Here is a 25,530-nt window from a genome sequence, read left to right as displayed (position 1 = left end):
GCAGGTCCCCCATGGGTGTCTTCACCGGGTCCACTTGTAACTGTCCACATACCAACCTCAGTGCACTGCTGCTCATAAATTAAAGCAGAGCAACATCCCTGTTCCTGTTTCAGATGTGTACCAAAGAACAGAAGGTCCACTGGGATACCTGATGATGGACAGGTGCTCCTGCCAGTGCATGGGAGCACGTGCCTAGGCTGTTGCACTATCCCTGATGCACTCATGTGTGGGCCAATGCACCATGCCTTGGTCCAGGCATGAATACCACGGCTGATGCACCTGTGAGGTGGTTCCTGTACTCTTGTCCAGGCCTGGGATCTAATGCCAAGGCTCACACTCCCCTGAATTGTCCAAAGACTCTGTGCCTAGGCCAGTGCATCATCCCCCTGGGATCAATGCACCCACGTCTGTTCCAAAGCATCCATACTTGGGCTTGGTGCAGCCCTGCTCGGGTGGATGCACACACACCTGGGCCAAAGCCCCATGACTGAGCAGAAGCATCCATGCCGATGCCAGAGCTCTCTGCGGGGAGTGGAGTACCCCTGTGCGGCTGGTGATGTTCCCTGCGCATTGGAAGACCCTTCCCTGTGCGGCTGGAGCCTCCAGCGCGGCTGTAGCCCCTGTGCGGCAGGAGCCCCGCTATGCAGCAGGAGCTCCGGGAGAGCTGGTCCTGCAGTTGGTCTCACCTGGCAGAGCAGGTCCTGCAGGTGCCCGGCGCAGGCGGCGTAGCTGTGCCCGTCGAGGCGGGCGCTGAGGCGGTAGAAGCGCTGGAGCAGGGCGCTGTCGCGGCGCGGGTCGCAGCAGCCGAACTCGGCGTAGCGGCGGCAGAAGGCGAGGCCCCGGGGCGGCCGGAACGGCGGCTTGAAGTCCAGGCACTGCGGGTGCGGCCGCGCCGGGCGCGGGGCGAGAGCGGCCGCCAGCAGCAGCGCCAGGGCCGCCCGAGCCCCGCCGCGCCCCGCAGCCCCCCGCGGGCCCCGCATGGCGCTGCCCCCCGGGACAGCCGGGACGGAGGTGGACGCTGCCGCCCGCCCGGAGGCTCGGCCGGCCCCGCTCCGCCCGCGGGAGAAGGGGCGCGGAGAGCGGCCGCCCCGAGGTCTGTCAGCACCGGGACGGCCCCGGGCTCTCGGGGTCGCGGCGCCGCTCAACGCGCGGACACGCTTCGGTGATGGCTTTGGACGGGCGATTTTGGTTTGATTCCGCCCAGAGCGCAGCCGGGCAGGTACTTGGCTGGACAGTCAGCACAACGTGTCACACAACACCAGAGTGGAGCATACGACACCAGAGTGGATCGCACTGAGAACAAATTCCCTAGGCTGACTCCCCAAGTGTTGGCTGCTGGGCTCGGTTCTGTCGCCGAGGCTTTTGTATGACCAAAACACCACAGAATATAGCACTCGGAGTTTATACGGCTGATTGACACATCTAATAACAAAATTTAGCTTCAGTACAACTTCTGCGTCCTTTGGCAGTCTCGTCCTGGGATGAGACTCACTGGTGGAGTCTTTACACCGTGTGGCCCTAGACAGTCCAGGTGACATGTGCTGCTCTATGAAGATATTCCCCCATTCAGAATAGTTCTCCCTCCACACTGTCCAGGAACTCTTTGCCCCCCCCCAGAAAAAAAATCGCTGATGACACTTTTCTTACCCTAAAGTGCCTCATGGCACACCCTGGGAAAACATTTACTCGCAGTGGTGGATTTTTGTACATCATATAGCCATATCATATGTGATGTTATCAGCTAGTAAGATCAAGTCCCATGTAGATGGCACTTTCTTTCTGTTAAACACAGCTAGCCATGGTGTATTATGTGTTTTAATATTAACACACAGACTGCCCCTCAAAGATAAAGAATGTGGAGTTCATGCTGATATGCTATTTTTGACTCCTGCTTTGAGACCAAAGAACTACTGTACAGTGCATATGGACTATAAAATTACCATGTGGCTTGGAACATCCTGTCAGGAGACCATATGTGTTACAGCATTTAATAGGAGTTTATTTTCTCTCCATATGCTTATGTAACTGCTGTTAAGGTCACTAAAATTCTGCAAATGTGCAGGCAACCAGAACACCTGATGATCTCACCTGAGAATTCTCTGCTCTTTTATTTTTGGTCATTCAAACCCACTTTTTCATGGATGAGCTCAGTAAGTGCATTGGAAAGCACATGATTGAGCTGCTGCCCCCAAAAAGTTTGCGTGCCGTGCAAAAAATGAGTATGCAGTTATGCAACCCCATATTGCATAAGAAACCCCTGATGTAAACGCATCTCCCTCTTCATCCCAGCTAATCCTTTATTCCTGTTGTTAACACTGGCTGCTGTTTCAGTGTTTATAATGATTTTTAAACACTGTTAATTAACATTGCAACAATGCTTAATATATAAAGAATGGATTGCGGTAACCAAACATATTCTGGATAATGAGATTTAACTTTTAGCTTCTTGATTTGCTATTGAAGTTCTTGATTAGTTTGGCATCCATGAAACATTTCAGAAATGAAAGGAAAATTAAATGCTGTGCATACTTAACAGTGAGTTGTACAACAGGAACTATAGATTTGATCTGCTCATCACTGCAAAACAGCACAAAATACCTTTGGTAAGTCCTCTGTGTGCATTTGCAACATGCCAGGGCTGCCAGTGTTTTGCTCTTTCAGGCAGGGCAATTTTTTGGTTACCCCTCAGGCTGGGGACTGCACTGCAGCTCACGGGCAAGGCACTGCTGAAGCAGAGACCGTAGCTGCCTTGGCCTCAACAATGAGATTGTTATGTCAAAGATGGATTATTTTAGAAGCTGTTGTGAACTGAGTTTTGAGGCTTCCCAGGACACAGGTAGAAGCTCATGGGCTGTATTTGAGGGATCTGTGGTGTGGTGGGTAGAGCACACAGCTCTGGCTTTTCTTCCCAGCTCTGCCTAGATACTTAACTTACTATTCCCAAGACACTATCTTTCTGCCTGGATTCTCCCATTCATAAAATGAGGACAGTCAATGCTTACCCACCCTGTAGCAATCTTTCAAGATCTAGTTTATTGATATTTTTAATCACCATTTTGTTATTTTTTTATGAGTTCTCTGGAGAGGCATCTCTAGAGACTAAGTGCTGGTGGGGAACTGCTGCCCTTGACCTGATGTGCTAAGTTTGAAGTCTCATCCGTTCCTACTCGAGGGCAATAACATGCATCTGTAGAGCAATTGCAGAATGGGGATGAAGTATGATTTAAACAGTATTCACCAAGATCACATGGTAGTCTGAGAATTTGACACTCAGGAGGCTTTATATTAAAATGACTCGTTTTTAATTTGGATAATTTCAACACTTGTCTTTGAGCCTAGTGACCTGAATCAATCAATTGAATATTTCGTGCTGTATATCATCTTTTGGAAAGATATCTTTTTGGTTTGTTTTCTTTCTTCTTTTTCTTTTTTTTTTTTTTTTTTTTCTGGTTTTTTTTGTTTGGGGTTTTTTGTTAAGATATTGGGTTGCTCCTATTCCCACTGAAGAATAAAAGTTCTACATTTAAAAAATGTTGACAAGTTTGGGGTATGAAACCTGAAATCCTAGCAGTGATCAAAGCAACTAATAGCTGTAGATACCCTGAAGCTCAAAAACAGTCTTATATCCCTCAAACTAAGCTCCTTGAATGTGCAATATCCAGATTTTTTCACTCTTTCTGCATATGTTAAAATTTGTTAGTGTTCATGGCACAGAGGAAATATGGGCACACTGGTTAAAAATGTAACCAAATTGCATTTGATCAAATGACCAATATTAGACCCAGTGTCTGGAACTCCATTCTCAAGAAGAATTTAATGCTCTGAATTTTAATTGCCAGAAGACACAGTGCTCATAACCAAGTCAGCAGTGAACACCGTCCCTAAAAACATAGCAGTCAGGAATTAAATACAGGGATATAGCTCTTCGTAAAGGAAATTAAGCTTTGCTTTCTCAACACACATCTGATCATGAAACCCTTCCGCTCCTCATTTGTCTTCTTAGCGTTTTATCTTCCTTACTGGTGGAGATACTGAGGGCACATTATTATTCAGAGAATGAAACAGAGGAAAATGTGTGTGTGCTTGTACACAGCATGTACACTCAAACCCGTGATGGGAGCAATGTAATGCCTGAACAGAACAGAACCCACACTGGGCAGTGTGGAAGTGATCCGATGGCATGGATCTGACTGCTCATTCACACAGCTTTTAGTACTTTTAGTTGAAAAAAAAAAAATGAAGTCTTTGGAAAGATGAAAGAATAGTTTTATAGCACAGTCAAAACCGAATGGGTATCTTCTATTTAAGATGATTTGGCAGCAAACACAAGTACATGCTGCGCAGGAGCTGAAGTCACACTGGCTGTGACAGGTCTACCAACACATTTTGATATTAAGGAGGGGTTTAATGCAAGAAACCCAAGAAGCCAACCCAGTGCAGGCGGTATCATGTGCTATATCAGGAATACTGTCAGAGGATTCGATAAGTGGAAATCCCGCTGTGTCTTGGCATGCTGGGATGACTCAGATATGGAATGAAATGTACCACTGCAGCATCAAAGACCTAATTTCTCCTGCTAATGGAGCCACACGAGTCTTTCACATCCTTTAATCCTGTTGTGATGAAGCACCTTTGGCAATACCCTCTGGTGCACATTTCTGGGCTCTGTGTCATGTGTCACAGCAGATGTTTGTACAAAACACTGGGGCAGCCCTGCAGATGAAGTAAATTAGCAGAGCTCAACACTAGCCTATAATACACAGGATTTCCACATAGGTGGCACACTGCTAATGCTTTTCCTGTCCTTCTTATGCTGATTTTATACACAGGCAGGATGTAAACGTCAGTTTTACACACTTAGATAATTGCTTTTTTGCTTCACAACTCGCTACCACAGAAATTCTAATGTCAGAGCCCTAAAGAGACCATATGGACAGTAAACACTCCTTATGTGTTGCATGTGCAGAAAGAACATATTTTCTTATCAGCTCACACAAAAGCAGATCATGTAGAAATGATTTTTAAAAATTACTACTATTTTCCCAGCAGTAACAGCAATAGAACAATAAGTAACAACCCTTGAATGGGTTCTGTCTATTTTACAGCGCATATATCTTTTCTCCTTTTTGGTCACAAGAGAAATAATAAAGGCATTAAAATGTATGTTTCTTTTCAGAAAGCACTGTATTGATTTTATGTAACATCTGAGTACTTTGTGTTGTAACTTACATATAACCATATAATTTGTCTCTAACAAGAAATAGACCAAAAGACTTGCTCAGTGAATTGTACAAATGAGCCTTTCCTCATCAGTGATCCAAAGCATAATAAAATACCCCTCTTTTTCAATTCCCTCTGAGAGGTGAAAAAGCTCACTTACAGAAGCAAGTATATTCCACTGAAAGAAAAGGTGATTAATCATAGCTGGAGCCCATATTGAAAAGGAAAAATCCCATTTGGATCCATGCCTTTGTCCCAGGATCATTCAGTTCCATCTCTAGTTTGGAGAGAATAAGGGTTTTTTTGATTAAGGACCACAAAAATGTTACTTTGTTGGAACAAAACTAACAGCAGCCAATGCTGTTATTACACCACCACTGTTGAAGGACAAAGAGCTAATAAACAGGTTTTTCACATATATATATTCACACTCTAATAGTTGAAAATGTAAGTCATATCCAATACAGTTCAAGCTGTAACTTGATAAATTCTTCCCCAAAGTAATCAGGCCATGAAGCACAAGAGAATGGATGGATGCTGGTCTATAACCAGATATATTACAAATTTAGTATTTCTGGAACCTTTCTGAGAAACAGGATACATAACATTGGCAGCTCAGCCAAGCCCTTAGACATGTATTTCATAAGAGACATATCTGCAGGCCAAATAAACTTTCAGGAAGGACAAAACAGAAGAGAAAGAAAGAAACTACGAAAGTCCATGTGGATAACCTAGTGGGTTGTTTTCTGGAGGAACAGGAGCCATGGAAATGTAGGATACCCGGAGAATCCTGACCCAACCTGACAACTCTTGGGTAGTTACATCCCTTGCATATCTGCCCCAGTACCAGCAGGCACCTGGTAACCACACTGCCACTGGTTTCCAATTAAATCCAGTGTCTTCGTGAAATATTCAAGGAAAGACTTCCTCTAATATGGGAATATGGACATTTTCAGCTTGTTTAGGGAAGTATTGCATTTAAGGGCTAAGGAGATCATGCTCCTCCATCACTGATTTGGTGCCTTTTCTTTCACATTCTCTGGGCAAAGTCGAGAAGAAAGACGTGTGATCATTTCCCTCCCCAAAACTGAGGAGGGCTTTGACCCCAGAACAGGTGTCTGCCTCTGTGGGGTATCACCAAGCATCTCTCTCAGAACAGCAATTCCTACAGTGGTCTGGGGACATTGCAGAGCTGGACTGACTGGCTTCAGTGGGTCTTGTAGCCTCAAATAAAACCTGTTCTAGGTACAGTCTGTGGAAACTTGAGGGAAATTCTGAGCAGGTTCTGATTGCTTCCCTTTCTGTCACTGTTCTGCCTCACAGAAAAGGCTGTAATGGAGCAACAATACTGCAGACTGCTAAATTTTTCCAGAGCCTAATTCTGGTGGAAGGTCATGATGGCCTTTTATGAGTCCCAAGTGGGTTAAGTGCCTGCCTTCCCCTGGTGTCCATGCAGGTTCAGTGTCTGACGTGCTTCAGCATCTTTGGCATTTCCACTGTCCGTAGGTGCCTCTACACCTTTGCAAACCCAGCTCTAAAATCTTATTGACTAAAATCATAGGATTAAATCCTAAGTATTAAAAGAATGGCATTTTCAGACACTTAGAGTTATTTTACCATAAGCAAAAAGTGTCATAGTCTCTGTATCAATTATGACTTATGAGTCAACTTGACATAGTTCAAAATGCTCAAAAGCAGATGTGGCACTTAAAAGGATTGCAGAAATACAGCAGTGAAAGCCAAAAAGGCATGACCCTATCAACAGTCCCAGGCTCACGCACAAACTCTAGGTGTTGTGTAGAATTTTTATTTTTGCAGACTTTTCTAAGATCTGTTGGAAATAACTGTAAATTGAGAGCGATATTTGTTTGATGTTTAATTCATGAGCAATAGTGTCTGTTGCTGTAGAAGTACACGTGTTTAAAGTAATTTCTACCCTTGGCTCTTCTCTGGCCTCTGTGTTGGCTGCAGCATTTTCAGTGCGGGTCTGATGGGTGTAAGGATTTTGCAGCTTTGGCTGTTGCAGGCAGGAAGGAGCAAAGCTCAGGAGCAAAGGGATTTTCCCTGACAGTGACCTGCCACAAGCCCTGAAAAGATCATATCTGGGAAATGATGATCTGATCACCTCCCACAGCCCCAAGAGTCAAGCAAGGGGGAGGTCAGGTAAGGAGGTCTTGAACTAACTACAGCTAATATATGTCAAAATTAACGGCTTGAATTACACACGGAGATAATTGGCAGGTCACTGGAGATCACACAGCATTGCTATTTCTGGATGCCCTTGGGGCATGCTGCAGCAACCCAAACTAGATTGAACAGAGTCTGGTTCACTGTATCAACATCTGGGTCAGGAGCAGAAGGAAATTCCCTCTGAGCATGCATCAGCAGTGAAAAAAGCATCACTTCTCCTTGGTGCTTTGGCTATTCATCAGCTACAGAGGTGCTATTTCTAAATGCTGACTCTGCCCTATACAACCCAGGCAATGCTCCAAGAAGTAGCCATCATTTATCCCTTGACTGAGAGCAGCTTCCTGGGGCCTCTCAGTTCTTTATTACTCCTAAATGCTGTGGATTGAGGAGCAGAGATGGTGGCCCTTCAGGATCACTACAAGCCCAAAGAAGGTCTTGAGGTGCTCCAGGATGGATTGTCTCTTGACTCCACTGGAGGAGATGGCAGACCTGTTAGGATAATGCAAATCTTGCAGCTGCACTGAGCTTTCATGCATGAAGTTCTGCCAGGGTACAATCTCTTCTGTCAGTAGATTTTCAGCTAGATCATGGAGGTGTCCAATGCATAGCCTGCTACCATACAGATATTTCCTCTATCTGGTGTGGCAGAACTAAAGGGATGACTCTGGGTCAACTATTAGTGCTTTTTTTCCCTATTCTTTATGCAACATGCGTACAGTGTTTTGGTCTCAAGTGGTTCTAAATCTAGACTTTCACTTTGGAGTCTTTGCCTCGAATCTAGTTCAGTAACACCTAAGAGCTGTTACCGTACAAAGAGCTGCCCTGTGAGCTGTATCCAGTGGCACCTTTATTAGCCTCTATTAACTTACTGCAGATAGGAAACTGGCTTGTTCACAGCACCATCCTCAGAAGAGAGCACCCACCTTCTTCCCCTCTATGCCTCTTCCTCCAAGCATACAGCACTGCCAGTTTTCTTCTCCATAAGCTCCAAGAGAAGATTCCCTGAATATCTCAACTAAAGATCCTGTCTATGAAGTAAAACGTTGCCTGCATCGATGCTTCACGTGGCACGACTCCATCTCCTGGTAACCCGGGGTAAATAAAGCCAGCTGATATTTGGTAGTCTCAGGATCACTCTTGGGCTTTTCCTATTACACGGAGTGTGTGTGTCCCCTGGCTGTGCCAGTGGCATCCTGCTGGAGCAAGCTCACCACAGGGTGTGGATGCATCCAGTGTGAGACCCCATATGGTCAGGCCAGCCTAGCATGGCCAAACCTCTCTCTGTTGCAACTGCTGTACACAAATTAGGGGTACTTAGCCCATAACTGCACAGATCTCACCTTGGATGCTTGAGGAGGGTTGAGCTCACACAGTGGTAAAGGGGTAGCCTGGAAGTTGAAGTCTTGGATTCAATTACCTTAAAATGACATCACTGTGAATTAAAGGTGTTTGTGATATGTGAAGCAGGAGGTTAGAGGACATAGTCTAATTTCAGTGCTTAGTCTCTTCTTGCCCCTGTTTCCTCAATAACAAGGGGAGACAGTCCTTCCCTATTTCACAGTACTCTAATATTGTACAAATGCAAGCCCTGTAAACACTCAGAAGTTCTCTCAAATGAAGACTTTATTAATTTTGGACAAGAACATCTTATAAGACTTTAAAATACAAATAACAGAAATAAATATTGATAACCATGAAAATAGAGAAACTATAGAGAAGTGGTAACTTAGGCAGCAGTTCACTACAATGATGTGAAAGGTTCCTAGAAATGGAAAAATTCCTCCTTCACAGTGATGACTCTTGCCCTTTAAAAAGCAACCAGATGAGCCTCTTTCTACCCACAGGGCTCTCCTGCAGTGACAGCTACATTAACCTTTGCTGACAAGCACTTCTCTTTGCTTGTAAAATCAGCTTAGTGAGTGAAAAATTCTTCCAGACTTTAAAATGGTTACTATCAAATGGAGATAGACTCCATGCAAAACAAAACATCCTCGTGCCTTGCAATTACTTCTGTGTTGTTAGTGCTGCTTTGAGATCAGTGGATGGGCTGATACAGGATGATGTCTGGGCATCTGTCTGCTTTGGCTAATATTGCGGAAGAGATGTGAATGTAGGAAAGGACACTGGGGTTTTTGCTGCATTTCTCTCCCTGAGCATTTCTCCATGCTTATCACCACATTGTCTGGGCAATGAGCAACAAAGCAGAGGAGCAGTAATATATGCTTGGGCTATTTGTCTGTTGCTATTAGAGAAATGCTTCAAAATTGCAGAAAAAGCCAGCAAGCTCCCTCCTACGTGTGGGCACACACACACATGGATGCATGCTCCCTTCCTGACATCCCATTTCCCCATATTAACTTCACATTCGTCTTGCTTGTACATCTGAGCTGCCCTTTATATGCAAGAAACTCCTCCTGTGCAAAGAGAATTCTTCTAGGCTTGGGCAAAAGGAGGGTCTGCCAGTCTCCTCCCACCCTGTTGCAGCACCAAGCCTTTGAAACTGGGTCACATGAGCTCTGCCACCTCATCAGAATCGAGCTTTCATATCACCTACAGCTATTTCAAAGGCTTCATAGCCCCATGGATTGAATTTAAACTATGCCATGGATACAATTTTGATGCACTCGACAGTTCTATGATATTTCTATGACATTTGTAATTGCTGAGCAGAAATCTCCAGGACCAGGATCTTGGCATAAAATGCAAGTCAGGCTCCCAAACTGCTGCCCCCCTGACACAAATCTGTCACATCCAGGACCTCAACAAAGTACAGAAAGCCAGTACACCACTGAAAAGAATAAAAAAAAGCATAGAATAGAATAGAACAGAATTAAAATTTAATAGATTAGAATAGAATAAAAATATAAATAGACTAGAAATAGAATACAATAGAATATACACTAAAATCCTTGAAATTACATTTTTTATAGTTGGCTAATTTTGCAGTGTAAACACAATATATTCTTACACTGTGTTTCCTTTAAGGCTCCACTGCCAACCCATGACATTTATTGCAAAACTCCTGCTGAGCTCAAGTATGCAAACCTGGTTTTCAAGCCTTCCTTCTCACTGTATTAGGTAGGACTGGAATTGCCCAGGCCAAATAATTGACTGTTAAAACCCTAAAGTAAAATATTGAATTGAGTGTCAGGAAGGAGAAACCTTCTGCTGCCAAAGCATTGGGAAATGACTTTCCTGAAAACCCAGAGGCATATCAACTGAAGTTACTTTTCTAATAGCTCCCAAATCAGGCCATTCTTATTTGGATTATTCTAGGATGTTGAGCTTCGGATATCTTTGTAGAGATGTAAAGTTAACTGGCAAATCAGACGAAGAATGCTGAATTTCTAAGAAGCTCATTGTGTGTACTTAGTATTATCAAGTGAAATTTTGGAACTGACCTGGTCTGCTATGTGATAAAATTTAATTGTGTCATACAGTTGATTAGGGAAGAGGTCCATGAACTCTTGCTGAAACTAAACTGAGTACCTTTGTGAAATATATTTATGAAAATTTGTTTCATGTCACTCAGAGGGAAAATGATTTTCTCCTGTATACTCACATGAAAGACTGCCAACATCTTGTTTAACACAGGTTATTTTGACACCTAGCAAGAAAGTAAAATCCAAAATAAATACAGCTGTGAGAATTCAGGCCTGTTTTCTGTAGATCATGGAGGCACAATTTTCAGCCAGGTAAGTCAATGGCAGCACAGCTTTCAACTTCACTTGGGCCAGGATTTTAGCCAGGATATTTTGTCATATGAGCTTACATGAGAGAAAGTTTAAAATAACCCACTAAAAAGGAAAAGACCATGGATAATGCAGGCAGGGTGCATCACTCAAATGGAGTTTACAGCTGTATTCTACAGAGAACTCGTAAGCCAGAGGTCCAAAACACAGCACAGTTCTTTTGGACAGGGAGCTCCTTGGGACTGAAACCAATTTTTTGGGTTCATGTTTTGGGACACTGGGATGCTTCTTTCATTAATGGACTACTTACGGATGGGAATCCAAATTATTCCAGTTAATGGAATTAATGAGACCTTAAACTTGAAAAAGTCATCTTTTTTCCACTGTCTCTCCCTATTTAGCAACCTAGCATTATGGCTAGTAGTGATAACTACAGGCTCTAAGACATATTCCTAAACAGTACATCCCTTTGCTAAGGAAAAGAGATAATTTAAAAGGCAAATACTACCCATGTGCTTTTTGGGTACCTGTCCATTCCCCTCACTCTTAAGTGTTCTGGTGCTGGAGGGTCTCAAGACTCCTGGCTGTTCTGTGCCCATCTTTCTCAAGCTGCCACACTTTCTGTCTGGAGTTGGTTTTATTTCATATCCTGAAAAAATTGTAAGCTTACTCCTTTTTGTTTGTTTGTTTGTTTGTTTTCATTTTTTGTTCAGCATCAACAAATAAATCTGATAATTGGCTCAGACAACAATAACTTTGGGGATGTTTTTTATTTGATTTTGGTTGTTTTGCACCCAGACTGCTATGGATAATAAAACAGCAGTTCAGTTTCTCAGCTTTAACAGATGCATCTGACTGCTGCATTTGCTTCACAGTTTCAGCTATGAATAAAATTAATCAAGGCATGTAAAGAAACCATGGGGTCAAAACAGTTCAGAAAAGGGTCACTAGTAATCTAAAGCTGTGGTCAGAATGTCTGAATTTTAAAGTCTGAAAGAGCCATGGGAGGAGAAGGCTACTTTTTTCTACTCTTAAATTCATATGGAGATATGTTTCCAGTTTAATTTCTCTGACTCTTGTTACTTAGTTTCTGGAAATAAACTAACAAATCCTGAGATGGGTATTTGGGAAGCTGTGTGATTATTATTCCAATCTCTTCCAAGATCTAAAAGAATTTCTAATTTATCATATCAAGGTTTCCTGATGAGTAGTCACGAGGGAGATTTCAAAGGTCAGGAGAAATGAAATACAGATTTAAATTCAAATTAATCAGAGGCTGACTCCAGACTGGCTTACACTTACATGGGTAAACATTCACCGTGGACTATATATCACTCCAAAACATGGAAATACAATCTAGAATTGAATTTAAGAGCACTGAACAAAATGTAAGCCATAAGAAAAAAAGCTGTGATTGAAGGTGAAAATCATACAGCAGTGACTGGGGAGCACTAGGGCAGAGAAATGGGTGGACATGACCTCTGAGTCTGCCTGGCCAGTCCACGTCATGCACTGGGGTAAGGTGATTGATACCCTTGTTAGCCTCAAGATGGTTTTCCACGGTCTAATCCCTAACTTGTTCCTTTTCTGGGATCTGACACTCTTTCATGTGGGGAGGGATCCCTAAGGACATGTTGCTACAGCTTTAGGTATAGCTATGCTGTAGCACAGAGACTATAATGCTGCCCAGGTCTGAGGTTTAGGGATTTTATACGACAGCTGTAGAAAGACTGAAAGTTTTGGTCAAAAGTTTGTCCGGCATACAGAAGCTCTGGTAGATGTGTTTGCTTTATTTAATCCATATATTTGCCCATTAAATAATTCAGAAGATGTAATATTAAACAGACTTCAGAGAAAAGTGATGGAAGTGCATTTGCTGAAGCTTGTATAATGAGACATTCCATAAAAGAAGCCGGACTTTTAAAGTCAAAATGGATTAAGGGCATGAATTCATGTGTCCCATGAGAACTTATTATAAACTCGAAGGACATTCAGAGACCTTCAGAAAGAAGCAGTTCTCACACTTGAGTTTCATTTTAGTACCATTGCAGTTGTAAATAAATTGTTTTTATAGTTGTTTGGGTGTGAGTAAGAATTTTATCTGATCACCCAATTAGCAGTATGGGGGTTTTGTGAAGAATGAGGAATGTATTAAGGATTATTTTACACACTACTGAACACAAAAAACCCAAATCTATAAAAATTGTGCCTTTCTTTTAAGACTACAAAAAGAGAATTTAAATTATACCAAATAAAACACTTTGAAAAAAGGCAAATATATTTTTCCTTATCTGTGCTATTGTTATAACACAATCAGCTTGGACACTGATAACAATATCATCAGACTCATGGCTCATTTCATATTCTCATACAGTAATAATTATATTATGATCACTCTAACTATTGCGTTGTCAAGGCTGCAGGAAGACAACTTGCCTTAAAGTAATTCCCTCAGCAGTAGTGTAAAAGAAAGAAAACTACACTGGAAACTTTCCCGTTAGTCCCCAGTTGCCAGTGAGGGTCTTTCTTCCCAAACCTGGCTGTGGACACAGCCAGAGCAGTGAGGATGAAGGAGATGGTAGTGCAGGGATCTCCTGCTGCCAACACCTCATGCTGGTCTATTGTGTAGAGCCTATTTTGCAAAGCAAGCTTCAGTGTGCCTCCCTTCTGATGCCTCAGGTAACACAGACCCTCTCCTCTCATCCTGCTCTATTTCCCTTTTCCCCTCATTTTCACAGAGAATTCAGCTTTTGTTTGGCAAGCCCAGTTACAGGGAAATCACCCTTCTTAGTGGTGATTAAGCATAGTCACTGACTTAAAATCAAAAGCTCTTCTTTTAGCTTCCACTAAGGAGTAAAAAATAAAAAAGGACCATATAAATGATGTATAAATGGTCATTCTACTTTCACTCCTCGTTGATTTTTCTGTAGCACAAATAATTTGTCTCCCCTATTTATTTTAAAAGTGCTTTGGAGCTGTTCAACATTATTCCTGCATTGGACATGAGCTACCACTGTTACAGGTATGTGCAAAATGTGATAGACCAGAAGATTTCAGTTGGAAGGGACCTACAATGATCACCTAGTCCAGCTGTGCTGCCCCTATATGATGGGCTGCTCAGCTCAGGGGCAGCAGACTTTTAAGCATCACCCATCAAGCATGCCTGCTGTTACTGAGACACTTTCCTGCAGTTCTTCAGCAAGGTTCAGCTGCTCGTATGTAGCAGGTGAAAAACAACAACTGGTCTGAGGCCTGGTGATTCATTTGGTGATTCTGCTAATGAAATAGCATGTGGACAGGTAACAGCTTTCACTAGTTGTCCATTTTTTCCCTGCAGTAACTGCTGTGTGTTAGGTTAATAGCCAAAGTTATGTAGGATTGTAAGATGGAGTCTGAGAAGGGGAAATACTGAGCTCTCTCCAGCACCAGGTTGCCCATCATAAGCTTAGTATTGACTAATTATATAATTAGTTAACATAATGATTTTCATTTTAAAAAAATTTGATCTCATTTATCAACTGCAAACTAATTTCACTTTTGCTGTCTGTCCTATGAATTTAAGATTCATTTAAGACTGATCATGCTGTAAGTGAAGGCAAGTCCTACTTTTACTTAGCAAAAGCAATATTTGCAGTAAGTAGTGGCATTTCTTACTGTACCAAGCCTTTTGCACTTTGGTTGTCAAATGCAAACATATAAAAGTTGCAGTTCTGAGATTTTTAAACTTCTAGCATTGCACTGGGTTTCTTTTCTTTATTATTTTTTTAAAATAAAACTATTAGCCTAATATTTAAAGTACTGAAATAATGTGATAAAAAAAAGTCTTCTTAGTTTGTGTTCTCTTTGTCGGGCTGCTGTAGATACAGATCTGCCATCTCTTGCCTTGCACACCACTCTGGGAGGGCAGGGATAATTACCCCAAGATTTAAGCAGAGACTGTTAGAGTATTTTAGCACTACCACAGTAAAGAGCATGAGTGTGTGAAGTTGTTGAAACAGCAAGGCTTGGTACCTCCAAAGGCTTAATCCTTCTGTCCAAGGGCAGTGAAGGAAAGAGGCAGTTTAGCATAAAACATTTTTCCTCCATCAGCACACCCCACTCTTGGCTGACACCATACTTCCAAGCTCATACTGGTGACTAAGTCATGTCTCCCTATATCTGCTAAATCACTGTCAGGGATGAGTCTGTTAATTGGGTTCTCTTTGTGGTGCTGAGATGTGGACACCTGTTAATGAGAAAGTTGACCAAGGACACTGACCCGATTGACACCAACCATTTAGCAGCTGTCAGGCAGTAATGACTCCTAGTCACTCCCTATCTCGCCTGGGTTTGAACCAGTAACCCAGAGACAAAGGGCTCGTATCTCATTACTGACAGTCCCTTGAGCCACCTCACTCTCTCACAGCAGATGTCTATTGTATTAGTGTCCAAATTATGTTTTTAAAACGTGTCCTGCATTGGAAGAAGTTTGCAAAGGTACATCTGCCCAACACCTAAAAGCACCCTCCTGCACCCAAAAAGTGCTGGGGCAGGCTGCTGAGTGACAGGGGTGTACTGTGGGCTCCATCTCCTTTGTGGGCTCCTGTGGTCCTGCATCCCTTTGTATCCCAGTGCCCAGTGTACTTCCAAATGGGAAAGGGGCTGAAAGTCTTACGTGTGGCCTTTAAAAATAACTGTAGGTCAGAGGAAGGAGCACCAGATTATAGACAGGTATTAAAGTCCATTCCGGATAGCTGAGCTGCTCCCACGTACCCCAAGAGAGGATTCAGCTCATCCAGTGAAACTAAAATGACTAGGCTTACCTGTCCAACATACTTGATAAGTACAAGGACTGCAAAATAATCTGCCTCTAAGAAAATACATGAAAATATCAGCAGCCAAACACATGTTGGTTTTGGCTTCAATTTGTCAGGAATCTGATCCAGATAGTATTCAGCAGTGAGCACTAGCCAAGCTGTATTTACAAGCTCCAAAACAACATGCTTGTGGGATAGAAATGGCAATAAACTGTTACCTGAAGACACTACATGCAAAAATAGCCCTTGCAACTTCTTTTTTCCCTTCCCCCTGCTTTCAACCTGGCAACGCTGAGCTCTGCCTATGGAAATGAACAGCTCCTGCTCTGGTAGAGATGCTGCTTCCAGCAGGGCTGGTGTTCAATAGTGGGCAGGGTCCCCTCCCAGGCCCCACGGCAGCTTTTCCAGTCTGTCAGGTCAGGTAAGTGAAGTGAAGAACAAAAGCATGACTGTGTGCAGGAAGGGGAAGGGATGGCAGCAGTGACCTGTGGCTCCTACAGCCCATCTTGCCTCTGCCCCAGCCCCCCAGCAGTGAGGAGAGACCTTTACTTGGGGGTTAAAACTAGGTAAATGTTGCTGGATGTTGGTGATGAGGTGTAAGAAGAGGAGCTGGCATGTCTCTGAAATCTTCTGCATATTACTATTACTGTTACAGTTTGTATGACAGTCACTTCTGTGGTCCTCATTTGTAGACTCCAGCCCATGCAGGATAACAGCACTGACTGCAGAAAGGATTCCTCCCTGATCAGTATGTCTCTCAAGGACACCAGACTTGCATCTAGGGACTATTTACCCTGGATAATCTGCACAAAAGCAGCAACAGCAGTCCTTCCATACAGCAAACAGTGCAAGACGTCGACATGCTCAGCAATTGAGGGGGCAGGAAAGGGAGGTGCAGCTCTTTTGCCATCACAGATCTCACACAGACGTGGTTCAGGGAGCCAATGGCAGCAGACAGGCCCAAGGGGGTGGTGAGCAAATACCAAGTGGCTGAAGAGGCTGTCCCATGTGCAGGAGGATCAGGACAGACCCTGATCACTGCTCTCTGCTCCTCAGGCACCGGGATAGCTCCTGGGGGATATTTTTCTGCCTCCCTGACTGAGGTCTAACCTAGACACCAGTCCTGAATTTCCTACCAAGGGAACTTCTCTTTTTTTTTTTTTTTTTTCCATCCCTCTCTCTCTTTTCATTACTTGCACAGGGTTTGCACAGAAATGTGCCTCCCAGTCCAGCACGAAAACTTCCTTTCCCACAGCCTCTCTCCTTCACTATTCTCTGCAGATCTCTCAGTTGCAACCAAAACAGAAATACCATGTAACTACTCTTTTTCTTGACACAGAGAAATTCAGTGCTTGGCACTGTTTCTAGCCCAAAGATAGACTTACTGAATTAAGCAAGGTTAAGGTAAAGCTTGGAAGCTTTATGTGCAGACTGGATCCAATCTTCTGCTGGTGGCAGTGTGTGCTACTCCCTTGTTGCACTACATCATCTGCCACCACTTTGCCAGATTTTCTACTCTTGAGCCTCCAGCTGAAGGCCAGCCCAGCTCAGGAGAAGGCCAGTTACATCAGTTAGCAGAGAGCTGAAGTCCACAGGGCCCAGCTGGAAGCACCAGGAGGGTTGTTCAAGCCATTGCACGTTTTAACAGGCAGGTAACCAGACCAGAGGATCCTCATCAACAGGACTGGTCCTCATGGGTGATGCTGTTGGTGGTTCCAGCAATAAGGCTGACCTAAAGAACATGGGGTTAAGTGCAGAGAGCACAGGGGTGTAATAAATTTGCTTTGATTCGATCTGTTCAGCTGGAACTTTGGTTTCCGGAGTTGTCAATTCTGGAAACTTTCCTGAGCGTTACATTCACTTCTAATGAAGGCAAAGAAGAGAGTACAGCAAATAAGCTCAAATGTGCAAGTAGAACTGATCAATTAAGCCTGGTACATCCTGCATGCCATCAAAATCAATGTACATCATGGCTGAAAGTAGTATCTGCAAAGCAAAATTTGAGTTGTACTCAAAACGTAAATCTTTGAGTTGGTCTGCTCTGGAAATGAAGAGAAGAGACTAAAAATAAGATTATAAGTATGGGGATCTTTGCTGCTCTGGCTGCTTGGCGCTAGAATGGTTCCTGTGTCTGACAGATTATCTCCGCACCACTAAAAACGATCAGAGCCCTAAGGCAATTAATTCCTCACTTTCAGAGTTTTACTTCTGCAGGAACGATGATTGCCATGGACAATAACGTGGGCCACTGAGAGGGGAGGGTTTGGAGCAAAGGTAAACAACCACTAACAGATAATGAGCAGTGAATACAAAGGCACAGCAACCTGCTTACAGGAGGGAAAAGCCCAATCCAGACCAGTGTTGCTGTGATCCACTGAGCCGTGGGGAAGGCTTCATCATGCTGGTGACAGGGTGCAGGAAATTTAATGACAGCCATTGCCATGCTGGGAAAGGAGCATCACTTCACCATGGCAATCAGATCCCCACACCCCACCTGGGTTTTATTTTCAGATGGCATCTCTGTTTGGTAACGGTGACTGTGTCTGGCAGTGGCAGCAGATGTGGGCAGAACGCAGAGAGGCCACCAGGACCTGCTGTGGTCACCCAGGCCAGGAAGAGGATGTCAGCTATGCCAACTGGTGTGTTGACTGAGAGCATCACCCATCAGGAGGTCTAAAATGACACCACCTCCCTGCTTGGTTCATGTGTGCAGAACACATCATGTGGTCCCCAGCCCCGCACTGTGGAGCCAGCAAGGTGCCAGTGTTCTCAAGACATCCCTTGTCCAGCACTCAGCCTGAAATATCAGACCCAGCAAGGGTCTCCGATCCAAACTAAGGGGTGGGAAGCACAGAGTAGAAAACACATCTGCAAACTCCAGAGGATTTTTTAGTTTCACACACACAAGAAGAGACAAGCTGGAAGTGCTACATTTATATCTGAATTGCGAGCGTGATTTCCCGGAGGGCTTTCCCTCATTCAATTCAGTGTGATGGTGAAGGCCCTTTGGAAAAGGCCCTGGCTTTGATCCAAAACATCCTCAGAATTCCAGGATCCCTGATGAACCAGCAGCATAAACAGCTAATCTGCAGCCTTTGTTTTCAACTTAATTGTTTTGAAAGGAACTTGTTATCAGGAACAGAAAGGGATCCATAGCCTGGAGACCTGCGACAGCAACCAGGGTCTTCTGCAACATCTCTGTGCCAGAACGAGCCCGAGGGGAAGGACACTTTTTATTGTCCCTTTTTCCAATCTGAGCCCAATTTAATTTCATTCCCTTTCAAATACCACACAAGGTAAAGGTGAGGGGTAATGTGTCCCATCAAAAGGAAATCCCCATGTTTGGTGTATCACTCTGAAAACTGTTGCAGTTTTTCCTTGGAAAGACTGATGATGGATTTTGTGTAAGAAAGAAATTTGTGGAATATTAATTTTTGTGCTGAATGTACTAAAACTGGATGTTGTCACTTATGCCACTGTTTCTTTAACTTGCGCTGCTTGACACTATGAATTATTCAGATATCTCTATGATATATAGAAGTGGTGTCAGCATTTTAGGGCATGACTCTCCTCTCTTATCTGCTATAAAATCCCAGCGGTTTCAGTGAGCTATAAAAGGCAAAATTAGGTCCTCATTGTTGTCTTGCAAGCAGAAAATACTCTTTACCACTGAGTAAAGGGTACCTACAGGCCTAGCTTATAGTACAAAACTGGGTATTTTTAAGTCCCTGGTGCCTCAGTACACCTAAAAGGTCATTTATTCATTTGGAAATAAGAAATTAGAGTGTAATGAAGATGGGGGGATCATATAACATCGCTTCTTTTCTCTGTTGCAGAATTGCTCGGGTTTCATTGACCTCATGCTGCTTATACCAATGGCCTCATCTGCTTGAATAGCAAGGTGTCTGTACTGTAGCCAGCAGTGCTGAGCCCAAGCACAGAGCTGTGCCAGGGAAAAGGAGGAGGTATGCGGAATGGAGCAGCCCTGAAGAGCCCAGGGGCTGTTGCATCCCCCAGGGCATGGGATGTTTGGGGGCAATCTGCCAAGATCAGAGGCTGATTGGGCTACAACCACTATCCATGAAACAGAACGCTCCCTGAGAACAGTGTTGATAATTTTTCTATCTTCATGTTAATTTTTCTCCTGTTTTTAAACCAATGATACCAAAGATAATTCAGGTGAAACTGTTATAGATTCATTATCAAGCATGGAACAGCACTCACTCTGCCTCCCTAAAAGATTTGTTGAAGGGTTGTTAGAGCAAGAAAAACAAGAATAGAGATGGCAAGAGAAAAAAAAAAAAAGTCCATGTAACATACACTTGGCGAAGCCAGCGTTTAAATCACCAATTGCTTAAATGAAGCAGGTTTAAATCCTTGGAGTTTCCTGGGCCTTGTACAGTGGCTGGGTGCTGCATAGCTAGAAGAGATGCAACTATAAACATTATAAACATTGGGACTGGTTTTGTCTTGCAGAATAACCTCCTGCAAGTTCCTCGGTCTGTGGGAAGCAAGTTCTACCCCCCAGATACACAGAGACCCCTCCTGTGAGCTCGGCATATAACTAGGGTAGAATTTGTCCTCGATGATGTACCCTGATGTCAGGGTAACTGAGGGGTGCAGTTTAGTGATGCCAAGAGAGGTATAAATTCTTACCTTCCATTTTTACCATCTATTTGTTAGATCACCTATTTATGAAGGAGTATTTACAAAAGGCAAAAGACATATCAAGCTATCTCTGGCCTTCTTCCCATGTTAGGTAGAATAGTAAATATTTTTGGAAGTGATGTAAACCTTAGTGCTTCTGGGAAGAAGCCAAGTGGTACCAGATGGCAGAGAGGAGGAAACTCACCCTATGGGTAGGTTTTTCACAGTATTCTCATAAGCATCTGGTATTTGCCACTGGCAGAGACAATACAGGGGCCAGCACTCTGAACCAGTCTGCCTGTCTATTCCTGCTACTGGCTGATTTCTTACCTATTCAGAAGATGCTTTATCGAATTTTTATTTCTTGACACACACTTGGATCGAAAGTCTCAGTGTCACTCCTCTTTGGGTAGTTGATGGTGACTCAGTTCACCAGCACATGGCCTCAGTTCACAGGCACATGGTGATTCTGACGATTCAAACATTGTAAGAGGAATTTGGAGATTTTTCTTAACACTTAAAAAAAAAAAATTCTGATATTGTATGCAACCTTCTGACTGCACAATGAATTTGGATCCCCACCACACGCTAAATTAGCAGTGAAATTTTTGCTCTAGTTATTATGCACGAGTTTGGAAAATGTCAATCACCTGGAGCTCCCACGTAGGATCAGCATTGCCTATTGCTTCTTAGGATTTAGATTCCAGTCCTTTACCAACATACAGATTAGGGATGAGGGGAAAAAACTCCATTGTATTGCATGAAATGGTTAGGCACTTGCATGAAAACAAAGTTGTGCTGAGCACTGTAGGTGAGGGGATTTTTATGGGCTTTTTCTTTTTGACTCAAACATGCTATGTGTGCCCACTCTGTAGCTGCCACTAAGACTTGGTATTGCTCCATCAGCCCTGTGAGGGTGCCTGTGTGGAGCAGATCTGGACCCAACATGTGAATGCAGGACACTTTGAAATGGGACTGGAAAACAGAGTTTAAGGTACATCGTGAGCACATACACCTCCCATGCCTTCCTTCAAGGAACAGCTCTTCATCTCCGCTGGTCTCCAGTTTGGACACAGCTCTTTGTAGCAATGTTTAGAGGCTACTGCTTATGCCTTTCAGAGGACCTGTTTTCATGGCAAGGCAAAGAGTTTGCTGGTCATAACCATAATTCTGTGAATATCCTGAAGTCTTTCAAACAAGTTGGTGCATTTTAGAATTTTACTAGCAGTTTCAGGTCAGAAAAGAAAGAGGCTTTGTGGAGACAAGATGAAATCCTCCACTAAAACATACCATTTTCATAAGGAGAGTGAATGAACTGAATGGCCCAGCTCTATTGCCAGAAGCCAGCATTAAGGAGTGCTTCATAATCTTCCAAGGGACTGTGTTTTCCTCATTGCTTAGCCAGATGGGCAAATGGAGGCATGAAGGCTTTTCACAGGAAGGTTCAGCTGACCTGGGAAAAGAAGGAAGAATGGCACATGACAGTTCTTCAGGTAGCTGCTACCTGGAAAATTGTTCTGGCTGAAAACACTGCTTAATCAGGCTGAAAGTGAAGTGCCTATCTTGAATGCATAGATTTAGAGCATTGCACATTTTTTGTTATTGCACAGCTTTGTCTCACAAAGGAGGGCTCCCACTGTCACAATCTGGATGCTGTATTTCAAAACATTAGTCAAGGATTAGTCCTTGGTTCTGATTTATGAGAAAGTACCAGTGCCACAGAGGATTTATAACCCATGTAAATGATTCATGGAGAATGTGTTCTACGAGATGGGTCCCCTGTGCATGTAAACTGGAGCGTGGTCTTGATCCACAGGCAGCAGTGTGTGTTTCCTAGGCTGCCTTGGAAAACCAAGGACCTGGGAGAGTCTCATTGGGATTAATCCTGCCCCTCCACCCACTCCCACACCTGATGAGTGGGCTTTGGGAGAGCCACCCCTCTCCGGGGAAGTGGGGGAAGCGGCAGCACAACCCTGAGCTCTGGTGGTGTCTTCTGTAATACTGACGTATCCCTGTAGAGGGAATGCTTTGGTAAGACTTCAATGAGGCTGTGTATTGCTGTGTTCTATCAGGGACCAAATTCATTTTTTTGCATCACCTGCTGAGTTCAGGAGTTAACATCAAGTACATTTTACCCAGTAAGTTGTTGTGCTATCTTTCTAAAATCCTTATCTTGCTATAATTTGCTTTAAAATTTCATCCCTGACTGAAGAGGGTGGAAGTGTCCATCTGATTCAATGCAAGGGATGGGTTTTGATGCTGTCTTAAACGAGCATCAAAAGCTTAAGATAACACGCATACTAAAATGTTTTCCACTGGAAGCTTGCAGAAGGCCCCATGGCCAGATGTAACAAGAGAGAATCCATGGCATGTTGTTTACCAACTGCTCCTACACTTCAGCTAAATTGGCACAAGGAAATCATAATGCCTTCTGAATAACACCAGGAAACGGGGTTTGTTCACTAGAACTAAAACCACAAACTCATCAAAAATACCCCAACATTATGTATTATTTGTGTTGATTAAAAATCTGCTTTGCAACACAGAGTTTGTTATCGATCATAAAACCTGCACTGACCTAGTCCTTTCCCTCCAAGCTATCAAAGTGTTTAAACACCTATCTCAACCCAGCCCCCGGTTCCACTGTGCCCATAGATCTCCTGAGCCACAGACCCTTTCTGATACCTCTGCTTTAGCACTGCTGCCTTGCTTTTACAAGATGAAGGGATTTTCCTCTACTGCAGTGTAAGGTCCACTTTGAAGGGAAGATGAAGGAGCAGTACAGGTGATGATGCACAGTATTCATGTGACTCAGGTCACACTCACTCAAACTAACTGACCCCATCCTGCTTTCTTCATTGTTAATAGAGGAGTCTTTCATGGGGTACTCATCAGGTCCAGGTGCCATCTGGACACGTGGCAGCTTCAATGCCACCTGTCGAGCATACAGGCCTCTGGATACCCAAACACAGCAGGTCACCATGCTTCAACAGCCGCCTAGGCACCAGAATGACAGTAAACCCCTTGTGGATGGCATCAGGGTGGATCTGTGATGTTAACGTTTCCGAAAGCACAGACATACCCACTGAATACTGAAAACAAGTCTTAATCATCACAGGGACTTCCTCTGTGGATATTAATAACCTCCTTGCTTCCTCTGAGGAGTGCCCCTGTCTGCTGGGTTCAGTCTCTGCAGAAGCATCAATAATGCTCAAACTTTGAAAGGTTTCACCTAGGACAGACAGCTTTTCTTGGGAAATTGCTGAAGCAAACATCAGGCAGGCCCAGCAATAAACTGCCCAGGCCGGGCACCGCCACGGTGTAGCATCACCTGTGCCTGTGATGCAGATCCTGGAGGTTTCTCTCCCTTTTTGACTTCAGTCAATGATGAACAATTGCTTTGTAGTGTCCCCGTGTTCTGCTCCTCCTTCTCCCGGTCACCGGCCAGGGACCTGGTAGTCAGATCAACGCTTGGGAGGGTCTGGGAGAAGCACTTTCCACTTCCTGTGGGGAAGGATGTGATTAAAACCTTGTAAATAAGAGGCTTGGCTCAAAAAATGCCTGGGTGCCTTGTAGACACAATGTAGCCACAAGCTGTGGCTCAGGGTGGTGAGAAGCAGGAGATGGGACACAGCCTGGTCCCAAGCCATGCTGGCCATGTGTGGTCTGTCTGGGACCTGTCAGAGGGGTGCCAGACCCCAGAAGCAGTGACCTCTCAGCACGGACACCTGTTCCATGTCCTAAGGGCTGACACTGCTGCTCAGATGGCAGCCTCAGGAGAGCCTGACCAGCCATGGCCAGGACTGAACCTTCTGCAGAGCTGTCACTAAGGTGGGAACTCAGGTCAGAGCACAGCTGTGGTCCTGGGTGGCCCCTGCTTTATCTGCTCAGACCAATTCCCCCTGAAAGAAGCAAGCAGGCCTCACCACTGGCTGTACAATGTGATTCCCTCCTTTCTAGGGAATTACCCGGTGCATGTTTGTGCTAGGGGAGGACTGTCCTCTTCACATCTTCATGTCTGCGCAGTGTGTTACTGAGAATCCACCACCTGCAAATTCCACATGAAGTGAACCAGTCTCTGTGCTCTGTCCTAAGCTCCTCTTACCCTTTTGATAATAATGGGATAATAGCTTCTTCAGGAGAAAAGGGACCACAGTGCCTACAGATGGAATGAAGGAGCAGAGAAGCTCTGCTGTTTTGCTTCAGTAGGGAACAGGCAGTTATCTTAGTTTGCTCAGGGTATATCTGGGCTCAGAAATCCAGGAACAGAGGCTTGTGCAGAAAAACATGAAGAAACTGCAGCTTTACCGACTGAGACTGAGGAAGACAACACCAAAAGGCAGAAGTTGCAATCCTCCATCCCTCTCTGTTCCAACGTTCCCTCCGTGCACAGGCCATATGCTCTGCATCCCACGCTCTGGCATCGGATTTGATGTTTCTTTATAGCTAGAGGGTGTCTTGACCAGCTTTCCAGCGGTCAGAAACCTGAGGTTGCACTGGATTAACCCTGGAGCCAAATCATTTACTCAGGTTCCTCAGGAACGCAAAGCTGGCAATTCCCTGGGGTTTTAAGGACTCATGCTGTGTCCTGGTGCATCTTTAATTTTTACAATGTGATACTGGCCAAAAAGCAGCCCACAGAGAGATAGCATAGCCCAAGGAAAAGTGCATTAGACGGAAACTCACAGGATGTGATGCAAGGATATAGGAAATCTGCCCACATGTTGCCTAGGAAATTTACTTCATGAACTTTTCATACCCTTTACTAGGTTCTGTCTGATGTGTGCAGAAGGGATGCTGGCATGCTGACTTCCTGGCAGAAGGACCACCAGAATCTGTGTAGATTTTACCGAGGAATAAGCATTATCTGCGTCTTAGGGCAGTTTCCTCCCGCACCACTGAGGTCTAAAGGAATATGCCGCTCCCAGGAGCAGAGAGGCGGCAGGGATGCTGGAGCCGACTCCTTCAACCTGCCGATGCAGGAA

The 25,530-nt window shown here is 44.1% G+C and overlaps 1 protein-coding gene across 1 annotated transcript in view; it reads right to left on the bottom strand.

Annotated features, from left to right (window-relative positions):
- HHIPL1 (HHIP like 1) overlaps positions 1-25,530 on the bottom strand; it is a 45,100-nt gene that overhangs the window by 18,794 nt on the left and 776 nt on the right. Inside the window, exon 2 of the mRNA XM_032691289.1 lies at positions 687-1,227. Coding sequence (XP_032547180.1) covers positions 687-1,227 — 541 coding nt within the window. The remainder of the gene's footprint in view (positions 1-686; positions 1,228-25,530) is intronic.

The sequence above is a fragment of the Chiroxiphia lanceolata genome, chromosome 6 (assembly GCF_009829145.1).
Source record: "Chiroxiphia lanceolata isolate bChiLan1 chromosome 6, bChiLan1.pri, whole genome shotgun sequence".
Lineage (NCBI taxonomy): Eukaryota > Metazoa > Chordata > Aves > Passeriformes > Pipridae > Chiroxiphia > Chiroxiphia lanceolata.
The sequence above is the reverse complement of the archived record's forward strand: the minus strand, read 5'-3'. Positions and strand labels throughout refer to the sequence as shown.